Source organism: Halichondria panicea, chromosome 14 (genome assembly GCF_963675165.1).
Source record: "Halichondria panicea chromosome 14, odHalPani1.1, whole genome shotgun sequence".
Taxonomy (NCBI): domain Eukaryota; kingdom Metazoa; phylum Porifera; class Demospongiae; order Suberitida; family Halichondriidae; genus Halichondria; species Halichondria panicea.
The window spans coordinates 123,162-142,980 of record NC_087390.1 but is presented as its reverse complement, the minus strand read 5'-3'; the positions used below and the strand labels follow the sequence as shown (position 1 = coordinate 142,980).

Sequence of the window (19,819 nt, the reverse complement as noted above, 5' to 3'; positions counted from 1 at the left end):
CAAAACTATTGCTGGTGAATTGAACTCACTCACGGGAATGCAAAATTATTGCTGGTGAATTGAACTCACTCACGGGAACACAAAACTATTGCTAGTGAATTGAACCCACTCACAGGAACACAAATGAAGTTATGGCTGTTGAAAGACACCCCCCCCCCCCTTCGTTTAATTAATGATTTTGGGAATCTTTCAGCTGCCATACCTTGAATTCTGTGGATCGAAAATCAAAAATTTTATGTTTTTCTGAAAGCTTAGAAGGAGACCTTTCAAATGGTACCACCAAAGTTGATATTCGAGAGATAAAAGTGTTTGCCAATTTGGCGATACCATGGATTATAGCCCATGGTCCGAGGCTGAAAAATGACAAATTAGGGCCCCAATGAAATTTTGGATTGAAACAGATCATTTGTAAGGTATTTTTCGAAGCTTTCAGAAAATTATAAAAATGTTGACATCGGATCAACTGTACTGAAGTTATGGCTGTTGAAAGACACCCCCCCCCCCTCCGTTTAATTAATGATTTTGGGAATCTTTCAGCTGCCATACCTTGAATTCTGTGGATCGAAAATCAAAAATTTTATGTTTTTCTGAAAGCTTAGAAGGAGACCTTTCAAATGGTACCACCAAAGTTGATATTCGAGAGATAAAAGTGTTTGCCAATTTGGCGATACCATGGATTATAGCCCATGGTCCGAGGCTGAAAAATGACAAATTAGGGCCCCAATGAAATTTTGGATTGAAACAGATCATTTGTAAGGTATTTTTCGAAGCTTTCAGAAAATTATAAAAATGTTGACATCGGATCAACTGTACTGAAGTTATGGCTGTTGAAAGACACCCCCCCCCCCCTCCGTTTAATTAATGATTTTGGGAATCTTTCAGCTGCCATACCTTGAATTCTGTGGATCGAAAATCAAAAATTTTATGTTTTTCTGAAAGCTTAGAAGGAGACCTTTCAAATGGTACCACCAAAGTTGATATTCGAGAGATAAAAGTGTTTGCCAATTTGGCGATACCATGGATTATAGCCCATGGTCCGAGGCTGAAAAATGACAAATTAGGGCCCCAATGAAATTTTGGATTGAAACAGATCATTTGTAAGGTATTTTTCGAAGCTTTCAGAAAATTATAAAAATGTTGACATCGGATCAACTGTACTGAAGTTATGGCTGTTGAAAGACACCCCCCCCCCCTCCGTTTAATTAATGATTTTGGGAATCTTTCAGCTGCCATGCCTTGAATTCTGTGGATCGAAAATCAAAAATTTTATGTTTTTCTGAAAGCTTAGAAGGAGACCTTTCAAATGGTACCACCAAAGTTGATATTCGAGAGATAAAAGTGTTTGCCAATTTGGCGATACCATGGATTATAGCCCATGGTCCGAGGCTGAAAAATGACAAATTAGGGCCCCAATGAAATTTTGGATTGAAACAGATCATTTGTAAGGTATTTTTCGAAGCTTTCAGAAAATTATAAAAATGTTGACATCGGATCAACTGTACTGAAGTTATGGCTGTTGAAAGACACCCCCCCCCCCTCCGTTTAATTAATGATTTTGGGAATCTTTCAGCTGCCATAACTTGAATTCTGTGGATCGAAAATCAAAAATGTTATGCTTTTTTTAAAGCTTAGAAAGAGACCTTTCAAATGGTACCATCAAAGTTGATATTCGAGAGATACAGTACACTCTCGTTAATCCGGTCACCCCTGAGACCATGCAGCTTGGCCGGAATAGCGAGGTGGCTGTAGCTCAGGAAATAGCCGCGGCTTAAAATTGACCTTACCTCGAATCTAATGGCTACTTTTGCGGTTCTTGTCTCGAGGATAATGAATCATTCTGTTCTCTATTTAAGTGTAATCCAATTTTATTTGCTAAACCACACCCAAAACGTCATATCCGGCCGTAATATACGTATAAAATTACATTGAAAACCTTGTCTGGGGACAGCCAGCACTGGCTGGTAAACGCAATAGTGAGTGGCCGTACTTCAGGGTGAGTTTTGTGCAGTAAACATATAGCTAGCGTTCCGTGCCAAGCCAAATGGCCGGTATATCGAGGTGGCCGTACTTCAGAGAGCCGGAATGGCGAGAGTCTACTGTAAAAGTATTTGGAATTGAACCCACTCATGGGAACGCAAAACTATTGCTGGTGAATTGAACCCACTCACGGGAACGCAAAACTATTTCATTATACTGAAGTTATGGCTGTTGAAAGACACCCCCCCCCCCCCCCCCCTCCGTTTAATTAATGATTTTGGGAATATTTCAGCTGCCATAACATGAATTCTGTGGATCGAAAATCAAAACTTTTATGTTTTTCTGAAAGCTTAGAAAGAGACCTTTCAAATGGTACCGTCAAAGTTGATATTCGAGAGATAAAAGTATTTGCCAATTTGGAATTGAACCCACTCACGGGAACGCAAAACTATTGCTGGTGAATTGAACCCACTCACGGGAACGCAAAACTATTGCTGGTATTGAACCCACTCATGGGAACGCAAAACTATTGCTAGTGAATTGAACCCACTCCTTCTAAACTTTCAGAAATCACAAAATCGTTGAAACTGACAACCAGAACTCTAGTACTTTCAATATTAGGGAACGTGAATTTAACTCCGGCTAAAGTAAATAGCTAGGACCGAAATGTATGCAACGTAACACAATCAAACAATTAACCACAGTGTTGGGGACAAGAACGCTAATAACGGTGTCCAACATATTGCACTAAAATTGGTACACAAATCAATTTTAGCTAATTTCTAACTGAACTTTTATGTTCATGGCTGCCAGTTCTGCTACTAAATATCTGAATACGTACGGGACCGAGATGATGTCAATTTGACCTTTGTCCTGACACATACGACACCTCCACTCTGGTTGGACATCGGAGAGGGCGGATATGGTGGGCGGGGCTTTGTCCAGCATCGGGGACACTATACTCCCACACTCCTTACAGATACGACACTGTGTGTGTGGTGTGTTAGTGGGGGTGGGGAATGAAATCTGAACACAACTACGGGCTCTTTGCTACAGCTAAACACAAAGAGGATACTTGAGAGGTCACCACACCCTACACAGGATACTTGAGAGGTCACCACACCCTAACCCTAATTACAATTGCTATTTAACAGAGTCCACGATAACACTATAACTTAACACATACTCACAAATGATTTATCCGAGCAGTTCAGTAGACGATCTTGTAACAGGAATGAGGCGCCATGTGCTAGTAGTGAGTCTCTCTCCATCTCTCCGAACCTGATCCCCCCGGCCCTGCGCCTGCCCTGCACTGGTTGGTGGGTCAGGATGTCAATGGGTCCTGTGGTTCGGACTTGGAACTTGTCAGACACCATATGCCTCAGGCGTTGGTAGTAGACCACACCCATAAATATATCAGCTTCGAATTCACGACCGTTTATACCACTGTAGAGACGCTCGTTGCCGAAGTAGTTGTAGCCAGCTGTGTGTGTGTGTGTGTGTGTGTGTGTGTGTGTGTGTGTGTGCGTGTGGGGGGTCTAGTAAAACGGATATTTTAACAATTATGTATCAATAATTGTAGACAATGCAGTCCTATAGTTATTATCATTACCTTTCACTAGTAGTTTCCCGAAGTGGTCGACTGCTGGGTCCTTCTCTGAGAACTTGAATGGAGTGCAGTCATGACAGAGACCATGGAGGGAAGAGGACTTGCCCGCCATCATCTCAATCATCATACCTGGGGAGAGGGGGGGGGGTCAGTGCGTGGGGGGGTCATAGTGAAGCCGTACCAATGGTCATTCTGGAGGGGAAGCCGTGAGGGTTGAAGATAATGTCTGGTACCATTCCTGACTCCGTGAATGGCATGCTCTCTGATGGCCATCTTTGACTGTGTGGGTGTGTGGTGGGCGGTGTGATGTGGGTGGATATGGGAGCAGTGTGGAACGTACCTACAGATTCCCTTTTGACCTGCTCTACTGGCAAATTTGTCTCTAATTATAGGGTTCCTCTGAGAAATATTGTAATAGTAAACCATCAATTAGCTAGCGTACGCAACACTTACACATATTCTCAGCTTGATGAATGCTTTCTGTAGGGGGGAGTCCCCAGTCTCGGTGCCCAGCAGCTTGACCTGTACAGAGCATGATAGCGTAATAATCAACGGAGGATTTGACCTCTGACCTGATCCACGAACGCTGGCTCCATACTCTTGTAGCGAGATAATCGCGACGATTTAGTATCCAAGTCAAAATAACTGAAATACAAACAATTAATGTAGAAATTATAATTATATTCAATTGCAGTAATTGTTAATCATGAACACACATCGCAAGTGTACAATAATAGCTCATGGTCTTCTAAATCAGAGGATTTTTTCAATATTACACAGTGGATTAGCGCTCACATAGTTTACAGACTCCCTTAATTAGCCTCACCTGTAGTACGGGTCTCCCTCTTTGAGTAGAGTGCCTATCTGAGGGAAGCCATCTTGTTCCAGCTTGCCCTCCTCCTTGCTGCCTGGCAACACACCAAACAAGCGACTAGGCTTGTCACGCACACCAGGGTTGGATATATCTATCATCTAAACAGAAGACAAGCACATATGATTAACAGTGATGTGCCAGAATTATCAAGTGGTGACTATTCAATCCTCAATCGTTACACAACACATTTTCCTCTTTTATAGCCTAACACGTTAGTAAACTAGGCCTAAGATGTGGTTGTTGTTGTCAAGGTCTAGAGATGGTTATAGTACCAACCACCATGCACGGACCAGTGTGGGAACATCCCTGCATTAGTTACCTCACTCTTGTACACAGTGGCGTGTTTGAATCCTCTCTCCACTGAGCCCTTGTTCAGTATCATAGCATCCTCCATATCGTAACCTAGCCTCGTTCCCAGGCCTTACTTTTTCTTGCTGTTGTCACTGTTCATCCATGAAAGACATAGTGAGGCAGCAAAGAAAGAAATGGGCGTACAGTTAAGAAAAAGTAAGGCCTGGTTTGGGAAATCGCGTGATCCACAAGGATTTTTATGAACGTGGGCGATAATGTAGCCCACAATCGTGACGTAAGGTATTCTCCCACGCATTCAGAGTTAATAAAACTGTACTGAGACAACCACCCAAGCTGTGCTGCAAGTCAGATCAGAGAACCAGCGTGGCCAGCTCTGGTGGCAGTAGCTACCTGCTATATATGATAATGATGACTAAGCTATTCTTGATCTATACTAGCATGTAGAAAGACACAAGAAAAGGTAATAGTCTGATAGAATCTGAACACACAATCTAGACTAGTAGATCATCTAGCTAAGCCTAAGGTATATAGCTAGCTATAGTGCTTGCAAACTTCCAGTTCCAAGTCCATGTCCAGCTTGCTGCAGGCAAAGTTTTATTAGTCATAGATATCTGCGTGGGCAGTCCAACATCTCTAGCTCAGTATGCCCACGCTCATTTTCACCCTTCTACCACCCTTCTACCCTCACGCGACTTCCCGATACAGGCTCTCCTTTTTCCTAACTCTACGTCTATTTCTTTCTTTATTCCTCCAATTAATACCGTATTTTATCTCATTGAACGATTAAGACAGTATTTTATCTTATTGAACGATAAAGAACAGAAAAAGGAGAGCCTGTGTAGAGGCTAATCGTAACCCTGGAGACACAAACACAGTCAGCTGCTGTGCAAATACACCATGCACACAGGTTGATTACTATATAGTGGGTATATTCCGAGGGTATAAATGTTCGTGGTTTTCACTGATTAAGCATGTTACTCACAAATTTAATATCGCATGCATGCATGCTGCAAAAAGGCTGCTATTCCATGAACATTAAATACGCGAAAAGGTTTCTAACGGTCTCATCGTCTGCTTGGCCATCTGTGAGAGTGTGTGTGAGAGAGAGAGATTCATTATAGTCTCTGAATATGGCCATCAATGAATAATACAAAGAGGGCGTGTTAAAATAAACAAAGTATCATACAATCTTTCATTTGTTGTATAAACTATATTATACAAACACTCATTGTTGTGGCTAGTGATGGCAACTGGAGGATCTTCTCCAACTTGGAGCACACGAAATGGCAAAGTTGTTTACGGAGCAATAGGAAAGAGGGAAGTGTTACTAATCACGTCCAACCTCACTACCCAAGATGATGATGTGGTGCAGAGAAGGCCAGGGGGAGAGCTGAAAGATGATGATAGACAGAAACTGGAGCATCAAGGTGTACCAAGAGACTGTCACCATGACGACCTGAGTATTATGAAGGCAAGATACGGCCTAAACAAGGAGATAAGCAGTACTGAAGTATTGAGAGATGATGGATCTCTGACATGTGAGTTAGTCACCAAGAAGATAACCCAACTACAGAACAACACTGACACAAGTGGAGGTGAGGTGATAATACAATGAATGATATTTATTTAGTTGTTTTGTAGTCGTACTCTACTATATTGGCCCTGGCAAGAAGGGAACGGGAGACTGGTGCTTCAGTGATGGCTTCATCAGCTTCAGGGATATAATGCACCTCTACCTACAGAATGAATACATCAAAGGACGTGTTCTCTCCATCGTCAGCGACTGCAGCTACTCTGGGTGTTGGGTGAAGGAGGCCATGAGCTTCCTGGATGAGCACGGAGTGGGACCTTGTGGACACACTGCCAAGGAGAAGGGGATCCTGGTTAAAGTGATTGCATCATGTCAGGCTAACGAGATTCCTGCTGAGCTGGCATTCTCTACTCGCTGTGCAAAGAATGATAAGAACACCGGAACTATTTCACACACTACTACATTACGTGGGAAAGAGATTCACGATGGACAACACACTAGTGGACTAGACTTCACTAGAGTTCTATGCAAGAGCAAGATCGACGAGCCATGCACTATGACCCCTGGGTCAACCTGGCACCAATGGAGCACTGCAGAGAGAATCCGGACAGTAAGAGGGAAGGACAGAGGTCGACCAGCATGGCACTACGTCCTGCTAGTGGATGATGAAGAAACAATCAGGGAATTCCATGACAAAGTAAAGGCGGGAAGTCTTGATATTGCCGACTATGGTCAGATCTTGAAGTGTGGGTGGGGCCAAGACCCACCAGAAGAAACACAGAAATGGATCAAAGAGCAATATTTCATGAACTATGACTACCAACCACCATCAATTAAATTTATCGAAATTGAAGGTATCGACTGACACAAAGCTATGCACTATAAACCATACATACATGTATTTATACATGCCCTAACACCACATAGCCTATTTTCCTTGTACCGGTATGCACATACTTTTTTCTGATATCTACAATTTTTTACACTGTGCTGTGCTTCCAATTTTAATACTCATTCCCATTTTAAATTCAATATTCATGGTGTAATCTAACCCTACCACCTGGCATTGGTACACGCCCCCTCACCTGACATTGGTACATGTTCCTGGGGCTCTGGTTGAAGTCAGAGAATGGAGTGAGTGTGGCTAGTGCACTGAACATGCTCCCCTCGTCCAGCTCCAGGTGACTCGTGTGCTGAGAGGTCAGAGGTTAGAGGTCAGAGTACGCACATTCCATACTAACAAGATTCTAAATGACTTAAATTTGTGAATTTGGGAGCATATAATATTCAGTTCGTACGTATACATTGTAGCACACAACATTCAGTTTAAGTAATGAACTCACTCCTTCGTATGCCTCTTCTGGAACAACAGCAATGTCCATGTACACCTGTAGTCAAGGTAACCAATCAACACAGCACACACCCACACAGGGCACACACACACACTCCACTATCTATTCCCATGTGTACCGCCCACTCACTTGTTCGAATGATCCAATGAGCTCGTGTGTGTGGGTGGCCAGGTTGAGAACAGGTCTCATCATACGAGAGGGTGTGGCGAACAGGAACAGTCCCGGGAACTGCCCGCCAGTCAGGTGAGGCACTAGTCCTATCTCCACACTAGACGGTACCTATATGGACAAATAAATAACGTATATTACGTATGGTGAAAATTTTTGGAAATTATTTGTCCAAAACTGCGAAATTATAGTTTCTACGCCACTAGCTCTGCAAAATAATATGAAATATTAAAATAAAAATTATCCGCTATATGGTAGCTAATTAAAAAAATCTGTAAACACAAAATTAATTCACATTTTCCTTCCCTAAGCATTTCAGAGTTCTCAGTTTATCAGTTAATTCTTGAGCTTTGTTTCTGTCCACTTCACCGATGATCCGTCCGTCCAGTACGACAGGGAGGGTGTGGTCAGTTTGGGTATGACCAGAGGGTAGGGGTGATCCCGTGGGCGTCATCCCGAGACTCACTAATAGTCGAGGCAGATGAGTGGTGTTGGGCACACATGTCGTCACCTAGGTATCATGAAACAAGTTATAATTTATTTATGAGATATAATTCATGAGGTACGTAGTCCACCACATAAAGCATAAATGAAGCCATAATTGACCACATAACTTCCGGGGCCGAACTCAACGCAAGACTTTAGTACATGTACACACATTAGTCTATGAGATTGATTTTAATAGCTAGACTATTGAAAGGTGAGAGAGATTGGGGGACAGTAATAGTCTAATGGAGTGTACCTGACAAGCTGCTGCTAGATGGTTGAGTAGACCACAGGGTGCTCCATCAGGAGTGTGTACAAGACACAGGAACCCTGTAGTGCATGAGGGGGGGACATATCGGGTATTATATCAAGTGTTAAATAATGAATGGCCATAACACGAATCCCCCAAACAGCTCCACTATTATTATAATTGTGTGTGTCCAACCAGCTAGTGTCACTCACCCCACGCCTCAGGGAGCAGTTTCCTAACAGTAGTGGTTCTCATCTGTGAGAAGAAAGCTCCTCTGTGCACTGCTCGGAAGTGGGAGAGGTAGCGATAGAAGTTGAGCTTGTCCGCCACCACAGTGAACCCAGTTTGCTAGAGGAGGGAGAGAGGGGGGGGGTTAGGCAGGTGTGGAGGTAAAGCGAGGGGGCTTCAGATATCGGAGACACTCAGCACTGACCCCTAGCAGGGGGTCTATGTCCGCCCGTCTCGTGTATCATCACCAGCCACACTATTTTATGTCTATAATTATATTCTACACTAATTACTATATCTGAGCATATTTGAACGGCCATAACTTTAGTCTGTTGGTCCAATAACGTTAATTTAATAATTTTCTGAAAGCTTAGAGAGAGGTCTTTCAGATGATGCATTAAAATTGTAAGTCTAGTTTCGGCCTGTTTTGATAAAATACCATGGTATTTTCCCGAAAATGAGAAATCATGGCTCGTTTTAAAATTGAGATTTGAGCATACCATCTGAAAGAGCTCCTTCTAAGCTTTCAGAAAATCATAAAATTATTGAATTTGGACCATTCTACGTCTTTTACTTCCATTCTATAGTACACTGACTTACCTGCTGTAGGCCGAGTCCAGAGCGTGACTTCAGGTTCCCTGTTGCCATGACGTACTCCATGAACTGACCCACATCGGGGGCGTGGTCTAGTACACGCTTGATTGCAATAGCTATGAGGGGGCGGGTGTGTGGACACACGTTATGTGACACTGTAGCACATACTGAGATTATCAAACTTTTCCAGACGCATTCTAACTTGTTTCTCCAGCTCAGACTTGGCATAGTTAAGGTACCCTCCCAGCTTCTCCTGGAGAGAAGAGAATGTGTCAGTGTGTGTGCCACTGAGTGTATTGTCTAGCTTTGTTGCTGCATGGACATGGTTGTTACAAGGATAAGCTGGTATATGAACTTGAAGAGTCTACACTATCATCCTCCACCTTGATGGCCATGAGATATAGGTGGCCTCCTAGGAGGACCTCTTGGTTGGCAGGAGAATCAGATGACTCAGGACAACACTTGCCAGAGGCTAGAGCAAACAGTTTATGAGTCATCAGTCTGCACGAAGATGGATAGCATACAATGGAATAATTGAGAACATTTATTTCAATTGTAGAGCTTCAGGATTGTGAGACACTCAGCACAGCCCTACACTGCGTGTGGAGCTAAGGCCGCCCGTCTCAGTGTATCATCACTAGCCACGCCCCCTGTACGCTAGAGACCCCAACCCCAACCCCACTCACACAAGCATGTTGAACTTGTCGACATCTTTGTCCAAATATACCAACACCAACTCCCTACAGAGAAGAAATAATCAATTCTTACTTTAGTACGTTTCTGGTGATATCTTCGTCGCTGACCCATGCTGGAGTGTCGGCCATCTTGACTCTGAACCTCTCCCCTATAAACTTGAGGACAGACTGTTGTGTAGTGAGTCCATCATCCAGGGCAGAGCGCAGCATGGCGGCAACACATCTGAGTGTGGGAGAGTTAGAAGATAAAGCTTAAGATAGCTATTGAAAATGCTCTCACCCTTTCAGAAATGTGCTGTCTTTGTTGCTTTTAATGAGCTCGTTGTAAATATGCAGGGTTCAATTCACCAGCAATAGTTTTGCGTTCCCATGAGTGGGTTCAATTCACCAGACATGAATTTTTAACCCCGGCTACAGTAAATAGCTAGGATGTATGCAACGTAACACAATCAAACAATTAACCACAGTATTGGGGACAAGAACGCTAATAACGATGTCCAACATAATTATTGCACTAAAATTGGTACACAAATCAAATGAACTGAATTTTAGCTAATTTCTAACTGAACTTTTATGTTCATGGCTGCCAGTTCTGCTACTAAGTATCTGAACACGTACGGGACCGAGATGATGTCAATTTGACCTTTGTCCTGACACATACGACACCTCCACTCTGGTTGGACATCGGAGAGGGCGGATATGGTGGGCGGGGCTTTGTCCAGCATCGGGGACACTATACTCCCACACTCCTTACAGATACGACACTGTGTGTGTGGTGTGTGTGGTGTGTGTGAGTGGTGTGTGTGTGTGTGGGGGTGGGGGAATGAAATCTGAACACAACTACGGGCTCTAATTAATTAAGATAGCTACAGAATTTCAGCTATTTAACAGAGTCCACGATAACACTATAATATTATATAACACATACTCACAAATGATTTATCAGAGCAGTTCAGTAGACGATCTTGTAATAGGAATGAGGCGCCATGTGCTAGTAGTGAGTCTCTCTCCATCTCTCCGAACCTGATCCCCCCGGCCCTGCGCCTGCCCTGCACTGGTTGGTGGGTCAGGATGTCAATGGGTCCTGTGGTTCGGACTTGGAACTTGTCAGACACCATATGCCTCAGGCGCTGGTAGTAGACCACACCCATAAATATATCAGCTTCGAATTCCCGGCCGTTTATACCACTGTAGAGACGCTCGTTGCCAAAGTAGTTGTAGCCAGCTGTGTGTGTGTGTGTGTGTGTGTGTGTGTGTGTGTGTGTGTGTGCGTGCGTGTGTGTGTGGGGGGGTCTAGTAAAACGGATATTTTAACAATTATGTATCAATAATTGTAGACAATGCAGTCCTATAGTTATTATCATTACCTTTCACTAGTAGTTTCCCGAAGTGGTCGACTGCTGGGTCCTTCTCTGAGAACTTGAATGGAGTGCAGTCATGACAGAGACCATGGAGGGAAGAGGACTTGCCCGCCATCATCTCAATCATCATACCTGGGGAGAGGGGGGTCAGTGCGTGGGGGGGGGGGGGTCATAGTGAAGCCGTACCAATGGTCATTCTGGAGGGGAAGCCGTGAGGATTGAAGATGATATCTGGTACCATTCCTGACTCCGTGAATGGCATACTCTCTGATGGCCATCTCTGACTGTGTGGGTGTGTGGTGGGCGGTGTGGTGTGGTGTGGGTGGATATGGGAGCGGTGTGGAACGTACCTACAGATTCCCTTTTGACCTGCTCTACTGGCAAATTTGTCTCCAATTATAGGATTCCTCTGAGAAATATTGTAATAGTAAACCATCAATTAGCTAGCGTATGCAATACTTACACATATTCTCAGCTTGATAAATGCTTTCTGTAGGGGGGAGTCCCCAGTCTCGGTGCCTAGCAGCTTGACCTGTAGAAAGCATGATAGCGTAATCAACGGAGGATTTGACCTCTGACCTGATCCACGAACGCTGGCTCCATACTCTTGTAGCGAGATAATCGCGACGACTTAGTATCCAAGTCAAAATAACTGAAATACAAACAATTAATGTAGAAATTATAATTATATTCAATTGTAGTAATTGTTAATCATGAACACACATCGCAAGTGTACAATAATAGCTCATAGTCTTCTAAATTAGAGGATATTTTTCAATATTACACGGTGGATTAGCGCTCACATAGTTTACAGACTCCCTTAATTAATCAGTCTCACCTGTAGTACGGGTCTCCCTCTTTGAGTAGAGTGCCTATCTGAGGGAAGCCATCTTGTTCCAGCTTGCCCTCCTCCTTGCTCCCTGGCAACACACCAAACAAGCGACTAGGCTTGTCACGCACACCAGGGTTGGATATATCTATCATCTAAACAGAAGACAAGTACATAATATGATTAACACTGATGTGCCAGAATTATCAAGTGGTGACTATTTAAACCCTCAATCGTAAGTAAACTAAGAGGTCATTTCTGTCTAGAGGTGGTTAGTACCTACGGACCAGTGTGGGAACATCCCTGCATTGGTTACCTCACTCTTGTACACAGTGGCGTGTTTGAATCCTCTCTCCACTGAGCCCTTGTTCAGTATCATAGCATCCTCCATATCGTAACCCTGGAGACACAAACACAGTCAGCTGCTGTGTAAATACACCAGGCACACAGGTATTATCTGGTCTCACTGACAGTGTAGGAGATAACAGCTACTACAGCGTTAGTGCCGAGGGGATAGTCGTCCAGTCCATACTGGTTGTAGGTGGAGGTACGAACCAGCGGGGCCTGGGGGCTCTGGAGGGAGGGTCCCGATGCATGGGTGTATTATATTATGCCCAGCATGTGCGTATAGTGTGTATGAGGGAGTAGCTATGTGAGTGGTTGGAAACAATGGACTACAATCTACTTCTAAATATTTCAGAACTACGTAGACTGCCATGGTAATCATGTGAGGTAGTACCCACATGCAGGCATGCAAATACACAATGTACATTGTAGTTCAGTGTAACAGCGATGCACAAAATAAGGCCATAATTGACCATAGAACTTCTGGGGTGATTCCCAATGCAAGGTCAGCATGCACATGCAAAGATAGGTATAGCACTAAGAGTGACAGAGTTGCAGTGCCGGATAGTTAAAGCTCTGGTGTAACAAGTAAGTCTACTAGAACACGATGTACCTGTTATATGTAAGTTAAACCCCTCCCCCCTATACGTACCTGTAGTCTGTATAATTTGCCGTCCATTCTGTAGGGGAAGGACTGAAGTGGTGTCCCCATTGTCTGCTTGGCCATCTGTGAGAGTGTGTGAGAGAGAGAGTAAACAAATTAAGCACGTACACTGCTTGTTGTGGACTACAAACGCTCATTGTCGTGGCTAGTGATGGCAACAGGAGGAGTCTCTCCAACTTGGAGCACACACAATGACAAATATGATTACTCGGCATCAGGAAAGAGGGAAGCCTTACTAATCACGTCCGACCCCACTACCCAAGATGATGACGTGGTACAGAGAAGGCCAGGGGGAGAGCTAAAAGATGATGAGAGACAGAAACTGGAGCATCAAGGTGTACCAAGAGACTGTCACCATGACGACCTGAGCATTATCAAGGTAAGATATGGCCTAGACAAGGAGATGAGTATTGCTGAGGTGTTGAGAGATGATGGATCTCTGACATGTGAGCAGGTCACTAAGAAGATAACACAGCTACTGAACAACACTGACACAAGTGGAGGTGAGGTGATATCAATTACAATAAGAATTACAGTACAATAATTATGTTTGTAGTTATCCTCTACTATGTTGGCCCTGGCAAGAAGGGAACGGGAGACTGGTGCTTCAGTGATGGCTTCATCAGCTTCAGGGATATAATGCACCTCTACCTACAGAATGAATACTTCAAAGGGCGTGTTCTGACCATTGTCAGCGACTGCAGCTACTCTGGGTGTTGGGTGAAGGAGGCCATGAGGTTCATGGATGACCAAAAAGTGGGACCTTGTGGACATGCAGCTAAGGAGAAGGGGATCCTGATTAAAGTAGTAGCTTCATGTCTGGCTAAGGAGATTCCTGCTAAGCTGGCATTCTCTACTCACTGTGTATACAATGATAAGAACACTGGAACTGTATCCTACCGTCCTGATAAAGAGATTCACGATGGACAACACACAAGTGCACTAGACTTCACTACAGTTCGATGCAAGAGCAAGATCGACGAGCCGTGTATAATGGCTCCTGAATCAACCTGGCATCAGTGGAGCACTGCACAGAGAGTTATGATAGTTCCAGGTGAGGACAAAGGTCAACTAGTATGGTACGTCTTGGTAGTGGATGATGAGGAAACTATCAAGGAATTCAAAGACAAGCTCAAGGAGGGATTTGTTGATGTTACTAAATATGGTCAGGTCTTGAAGAGTGGGCGGGGCCGAGAACCACCTGAAGAAACAAAGAAACAGTTCCAAAGGCAATATTGCGTGAACTATAACTACCAACCACCATCATCTGAAGCTGCCGACTGACACAAAAGCTATGTACTACAAACCACACATATATTAATATGCACACAGACCATAATAGCGTTCATTTTTCTTGTACCGGTATGCACACACAATACTTTTTTAGGATTTGTATATGCTTGCCACAATTTCAATTTTAATACTCATTTTCATTTTAAATACAATAGTCATGTTGTAATATAATTATGCTATCACACATTGGTACACGCCCCCTCACCTGGCATTGGTACACGCCCCCTCACCTGACATTGGTACACGCCCCCTCACCTGACATTGGTACATGCCCCCTCACCTGACATTGGTACACGCCCCCTCACCACACACTGGTACGCCCCCTCACCTGACATTGGTACATGTTCCTGGGGCTCTGGTTGAAGTCAGAGAATGGAGTGAGTGTGGCTAGTGCACTGAACATGCTCCCCTCGTCCAGCTCCAGGTGACTCGTGTGCTGAGGGGTCAGAGGTTAGAGGTCAGAGTACGCACATTCCATACTAACAAGATTCTAAATGACTTAAATTTGCAAATTTGGGAGCATAAAATATTCAGTCGTACGTAGTAATAATATACATCGTTACAGTAGCACAAAACACTCAGTTTCAGTACATGAACTCACTCCTTCGTGTGCCTCTTCTGGAACAACAGCAATATCCATGTACACCTGTAGTCAAGGTAACCAATCAACACAGCTACACCCACACAGGGCACACACACACACTCCACTATCTATTCCCATGTGTACCGCGCACTCACTTGTTCAAATGATCCAATGAGCTCGTGTGTGTGGGTGGCCAGGTTGAGGACTGGTCTCATCATACGAGAGGGTGTGGCGAACAGGAACAGTCCCGGGAACTGCCCGCCAGTCAGGTGAGGCACTAGTCCTATCTCCACACTAGACGGTACCTATATGGACAAATAAATAACGTATAACAGGTTACTACGTATGGTGGAAAATTTTCGAAGTAATTATTTGAAAACACCCATCCGAAAATTAAAACTTCAAAATGATAGTTTCTACGCCATTATTCTGAGCTGTGCAAAATATTGAATTATTAGTTTATACGAAAATTTACACCAACGAAAATTATCCGCTAATAGTTACGATAGCTATCGTAAGTATCATCACCTTTTCTTTGCCTAAGCATTTCAGAGTTCTCAGTTTATCAGTTAATTCTTGAGCTTTGTTTCTGTCCACTTCACCGATGATCCGTCCGTCCAGTACGACAGGGAGGGTGTGGTCCGTGTGGGTATGACCAGAGGGTAGGGGTGACCCTGTGGGCGTCATCCCAAGGCTCACTAATAGTCGAGGCAGATGAGAGGTGTTGGGCACACATGTCGTCACCTAGGTATCATGAAACAAGTTATAATTAGAAATAATTCATGAGGTACAGTAGAACCTCGATTATCCGGACACCTTGGTTCCAGAAGCAGGCCGGATAAGTGAATATGCCGGATAAACGAATAGATAAACCACGCCTTGATCCACCCACTTTATTGATAAACAGCAGTGCCACATGGTTGTCTGCGCATGCACAGAAGATAAGCAGGTATGTCTCCATGGTAACAGCTGCAACGCGCATGTGCGTTTGAGGGACACGCCCATTTTCTGATCTGATAACGAGAAAACTGCCAAGCCGGATAATGGAGGTTCCGGATAATGGAGGGCCAGATAATGGAGGTTCTACTGTACGTAGTCCACCACATAAAGCATAAATGAAGCCATAATTGACCACATAACTTCCGGGGCCAAACTCAACGCAAATAGACTTTAGTTACATGTACACACATTAGTCTATGACATTGATTTTAATAGCTAGACTGGGTTAGAGATTGAGGGACAGTAATAGTCTAATGGAGTGTACCTGACAAGCTGCTGCTAGATGGTTGAGTAGACCACAGGGAGCTCCATCAGGAGTGTGTACAGGACACAGGAACCCTGTAGTGCATGAGGAGAGGACATGTCGGGTATTATATCCAGCGTTGAATAAAGCATCTTTGAACAGCCATAACACGAATCCCCCAACAACTCCATTATTATCATAATTATATAAGTGTCCAACCAGCTAGTGTCACTCACCCCACGCCTCAGGGAGCAGTTTCCTCACAGTAGTGGTTCTCATCTGTGAGAAGAAAGCTCCTCTGTGCACTGCTCGGAAGTGGGAGAGGTAGCGATAGAAGTTGAGCTTGTCCGCCACCACAGTGAACCCAGTTTGCTAGAGGAGGGAGAGAGGGGGGAGGGGGTTAGGCAGGTGTGGAGGTAAAGCGAGGGGGCTTCAGATATCGGAGACACTCAGCACTGACCCCTAGCAGGGGGTCTATGTCCGCCCGTCTCGTGTATCATCACCAGCCACAGTATTTTATGTCTATAATAATTATATTCTACACTGATTACTATATCTGAGCATCTTTAAATAGCCATAACTTTAGTTCTGTTGGTCCAATAACGTTAATTTTGTGATTTTCTGAAAGCTTAGAGAGAGGCCTTTCAGATGATGTGTTAAAATCAACGGTCTATTTTGGGGCTGTTTTTGACAAAATACCATGGGCTATATATAGCCCATAGTCTTTTCCCGAAAATAGGAAATTTCGGCCAGTTCCAAATTTAGGATTTGAGCATGTCATCTGAAAGAGCTCCTTCAGAAAATTGTTGAATTTGGACCATTCTACGTCTTTTATTTCCATCCTACAGTACACTGATTTACCTGCTGTAGGCCCAGTCCAGAGCGTGACTTCAGGTTCCCTGTTGCCATGACGTACTCCATGAACTGACCCACGTCGGGGGCGTGGTCTAGTACACGCTTGATTGCAATAGCTATGAGGGGGCGGGTGTGTGGACACACGTCATGTGACACTATAGCACATACTGAGATTATCAAACTTTTCTGGATGCATTTTAACTTGTTTCTCCAGCTCAGACTTGGCATAGTTCAGGTACCCTCCCAGCTTCTCCTGGAGAGAAGAGAATGTGTCAGTGTGTGTACCACTGAGTGTATTGTCTAGCTTTGTTGCTGCATGGACATGGTTGTTACAAGGATAAGCTGGTATGTAAACTTGGAAGAGTCTACACTATCATCCTCCACCTTGATGGCCATGAGATATAGGTGGCCTCCAAGGAGGACCTCTTGGTTGGCAGGGGAATCTGATGACTCAGGACAACACTTGCCAGAAGCTAGAGCAAACAGTTTATGAGTCATCAGTCTGCACGAGGATGGATAGCATGCAATGGAATAATCGAGAACATTTAAGTTTTATTATTATCAATTGTAGGGCTTCAGGATTGTGAGACACTCAGCACAGCTCCACACAGTGTGTGGAGCTAAGGCCGCCCGTCTCAGTGTATCATCACTAGCCACACCCCTGTACGCTATTGACTCCGCCCCCTACCCCACCACCCTGTACACTTACACAAGCATGTTGAACTTGTCGACATCTTTGTCCAAATGTACCAACACCAATTCCCTACAGAGAAGAAATAAAAATTTATTGTACTTTAATATTAATCAATTCTTACTTTAGTACGTTTCTGGTGATATCCTCGTCGCTGACCCATGCCGGAGTGTCGGCCATCTTGACTCTGAACCTCTCCCCTATGAACTTGAGGACAGACTGCTGTGTGGTGAGTCCATCATCCAGAGCAGAGCGCAGCATGGCGGCAACACATCTGTGTGTGTGGGAGAATAAGTATTACAATGAGATATGGTAGCTATAGAAACTGTTTTTTCTCACCCTTTCAGAAACGTGTTGTCTTTGTTGCCTTTCATGAGCTCGTTGTAAATATGCACATCTGTTGTATTCAACAGCGCCTGTATATATAGTGATGACATCATATTGACAACTAGGGGAATCCCCCACCTTGAGGACGAACACTACAGGTACATAGTACATCTCTCTGTTGCGTGAGAACTGGAGCATGCAACTGCCGTCAGTCAGGTAGTGGAGCGTGAGGTTCTGGGGGTTGGTGATACGGGGGGTATAATACAGAGGTTCTGGGGGTTGGTGATAGGGGGGGTATAATACAGAGGTTCTGGGGGTTACTTACAGCGGCTGTTTGGTCCTTCCTGACACAGCGGATGATGATACCATACTGAGTGTACATGGGCCCTCTAGTCTTCCAGCTAGGTCTCACTATGGCCAGCGGCTGCGGAGATAATTAATACTTAAAACCAATTCAATTCTTACTTACATAGTTCCTCCTTGGCATGATGAGCATGCGTATTAGCCTCTCGTTGCCGTTCACAATAAAGTAGCCACCAAGTTCCTATAGAGTGTAGTTATGGGCAATATAATGATATAGTTAGTGGTAGTTCTAACCCACCTCCGCCTCCTCGTGATGTTTAATCAGATCTTTGGGGCCGAGATTAGCAAGACGACAGCGATTAGACTACAAGCAATAACTATAACGACCATAATTATCTTAATGCATAATCGCACACCTTGACCATGATAGGGACTTGCCCAGGGAAGCGCACACTGCTCCCCGCTGGACTGCCATCCACCATCCACTTGACAGTGAGTGAGAGCTTACCTCGATAAGTGGCAGCACGCTGTCGACACTCGGAGGGGAAGATCTGGACAGACTTGGCATAGTGGTTGGAGACAGGCACAGTCGGGTACCCAATACTGGCCTCCTGTGATAGAGATGTATGGGGAATAGTGAAAGCTTTAAGATATGAGTAAGGTGACATATTTTTTCACTGTTTAGCTCATTTTGTGGTATTAAATTCTGCTAAAGTTGTGTGATTTTCACAGCGTTTCTAATTACTCGCAAGTGGTTTTAATGACATTTTCCAAAATTATCTGTGAGTACACATTTTTCATTCGTAGAAATAGCACTGCAAAAATGCAATAATAATAATATAAATACCTCAATGAAGAGAGAGAGACGCCTGTTGCTTGGGTCTAGTAGCTCCACAGTCGGTAGGTTCTGCACAATAGTAACTCGTGAAATAAATTATATTAAATGGAGGACAATAACTCACTTGTACTGCATAGCCCAGCCCCTCCTCCAACATGAAGTTGAATGACTCCACATGATGGCGTACCAGGTCTTGCAAGCTCTACATATCATATTTTGAAAAGGATTTATGGAGAGTGAACTATGAACCTTTCTCTGTCTCTCATTCAGTTTGCTGTACTCTGGCAGCCTCAGATGCTTCAGGTTAGGAGGATCAAGCTTGGTCTGCTGGGACATCTTAGCTTCTTGGCTGCCACGTGGGTGAAAAGTATACGGACAAACACGGAATATTTGGAGCATAAACGGAAAACA

At 44.1% G+C, this 19,819-nt stretch overlaps 4 protein-coding genes across 8 annotated transcripts; 2 read left to right on the top strand and 2 right to left on the bottom strand.

Moving 5' to 3' along the window:
- Positions 1-2,650: 2,650 nt before the first annotated feature.
- On the bottom strand, positions 2,651-10,498 carry LOC135348131 (DNA-directed RNA polymerase I subunit RPA2-like). Its single transcript, XM_064546307.1, has 23 exons — positions 10,357-10,498; positions 10,158-10,299; positions 10,068-10,117; positions 9,765-9,882; positions 9,550-9,634; positions 9,388-9,497; positions 8,772-8,907; positions 8,566-8,639; positions 8,119-8,334; positions 7,785-7,934; positions 7,647-7,691; positions 7,389-7,496; positions 5,811-5,855; positions 5,629-5,644; positions 4,780-4,862; positions 4,413-4,558; positions 4,159-4,231; positions 4,040-4,108; positions 3,927-3,985; positions 3,768-3,865; positions 3,590-3,715; positions 3,168-3,460; positions 2,651-2,964 (listed from the first exon to the last, which is right to left on the bottom strand). The coding sequence occupies exons 2-23, from the start codon at positions 10,284-10,286 to the stop codon at positions 2,749-2,751; spliced, it is 2,445 nt and encodes an 814-aa protein (XP_064402377.1). The 5' UTR covers positions 10,287-10,299; positions 10,357-10,498; the 3' UTR covers positions 2,651-2,748.
- On the top strand, positions 5,844-7,335 carry LOC135347718 (uncharacterized). The gene is made up of 2 exons (XM_064545750.1): positions 5,844-6,367; positions 6,414-7,335. Exons 1-2 carry the CDS (start codon positions 6,016-6,018, stop codon positions 7,166-7,168), a joined length of 1,107 nt encoding a protein of 368 aa, XP_064401820.1. The 5' UTR covers positions 5,844-6,015; the 3' UTR covers positions 7,169-7,335.
- A 45-nt stretch (positions 10,499-10,543) lies between the features above and the next one.
- LOC135347703 (DNA-directed RNA polymerase I subunit RPA2-like) lies at positions 10,544-19,774 on the bottom strand. 4 transcript variants are annotated; one of them, XM_064545727.1, is made up of 31 exons: positions 19,658-19,774; positions 19,533-19,610; positions 19,418-19,477; positions 18,987-19,181; positions 18,869-18,934; positions 18,737-18,811; positions 18,593-18,691; positions 18,406-18,501; positions 18,280-18,356; positions 18,065-18,214; positions 17,959-18,012; positions 17,634-17,751; positions 17,418-17,502; positions 17,256-17,365; positions 16,631-16,766; positions 16,416-16,489; positions 15,680-15,895; positions 15,307-15,456; positions 15,170-15,214; positions 14,897-15,004; positions 13,264-13,338; positions 12,738-12,839; positions 12,583-12,666; positions 12,276-12,421; positions 12,017-12,089; positions 11,901-11,969; positions 11,788-11,846; positions 11,624-11,721; positions 11,444-11,569; positions 11,009-11,301; positions 10,544-10,840 (listed from the first exon to the last, which is right to left on the bottom strand). In XM_064545727.1, exons 1-31 carry the CDS (start codon positions 19,742-19,744, stop codon positions 10,625-10,627), a joined length of 3,420 nt encoding a protein of 1,139 aa, XP_064401797.1. In that variant the 5' UTR covers positions 19,745-19,774; the 3' UTR covers positions 10,544-10,624. The 4 variants fall into 4 exon arrangements, with proteins under 4 accessions (XP_064401797.1, XP_064401798.1, XP_064401799.1 ...); XM_064545728.1 differs by lacking the exon at positions 12,738-12,839; XM_064545729.1 differs by lacking the exons at positions 12,738-12,839; positions 13,264-13,338.
- On the top strand, positions 13,046-14,720 carry LOC135347721 (uncharacterized). Of its 2 annotated transcripts, none has more exons than XM_064545755.1 (3): positions 13,046-13,199; positions 13,298-13,778; positions 13,832-14,720. In XM_064545755.1, exons 2-3 carry the CDS (start codon positions 13,427-13,429, stop codon positions 14,557-14,559), a joined length of 1,080 nt encoding a protein of 359 aa, XP_064401825.1. In that variant the 5' UTR covers positions 13,046-13,199; positions 13,298-13,426; the 3' UTR covers positions 14,560-14,720. The 2 variants fall into 2 exon arrangements, with proteins under 2 accessions (XP_064401825.1, XP_064401824.1); XM_064545754.1 differs by having other exon boundaries at positions 13,103-13,233.
- Positions 19,775-19,819: the final 45 nt, after the last annotated feature.

Bases quoted from the DNA above. Each gene is read 5' to 3' on its own strand.
- LOC135348131 (XM_064546307.1), bottom strand. From the start codon at position 10,286: ATGCTGCGCTCTGCCCTGGATGATGGACTCACTACACAACAGTCTGTC. The intron at 9,883-10,067 runs GTGAGTGGGGTT...ATCTTCGTGCAG, and splicing joins GACAAGTTCAACATGCTTGT to ACTGATGACTCATAAACTGT. The intron at 9,635-9,764 runs GTGGAGGATGAT...TCTTCTCTCCAG, and splicing joins TATATCTCATGGCCATCAAG to GAGAAGCTGGGAGGGTACCT.
- LOC135347703 (XM_064545727.1), bottom strand. From the start codon at position 19,744: ATGTCCCAGCAGACCAAGCTTGATCCTCCTAACCTGAAGCATCTGAGG. The intron at 19,478-19,532 runs GTGAGTTATTGT...ACTATTGTGCAG, and splicing joins GGCTGGGCTATGCAGTACAA to AACCTACCGACTGTGGAGCT. The intron at 18,013-18,064 runs GTAAGAATTGAT...TCTTCTCTGTAG, and splicing joins ATCACCAGAAACGTACTAAA to GGAATTGGTGTTGGTACATT.
- LOC135347718 (XM_064545750.1), top strand. From the start codon at position 6,016: ATGGCAACTGGAGGATCTTCTCCAACTTGGAGCACACGAAATGGCAAA. The intron at 6,368-6,413 runs GTGAGGTGATAA...GTTGTTTTGTAG, and splicing joins CAACACTGACACAAGTGGAG to TCGTACTCTACTATATTGGC.
- LOC135347721 (XM_064545755.1), top strand. From the start codon at position 13,427: ATGGCAACAGGAGGAGTCTCTCCAACTTGGAGCACACACAATGACAAA. The intron at 13,779-13,831 runs GTGAGGTGATAT...TTATGTTTGTAG, and splicing joins CAACACTGACACAAGTGGAG to TTATCCTCTACTATGTTGGC.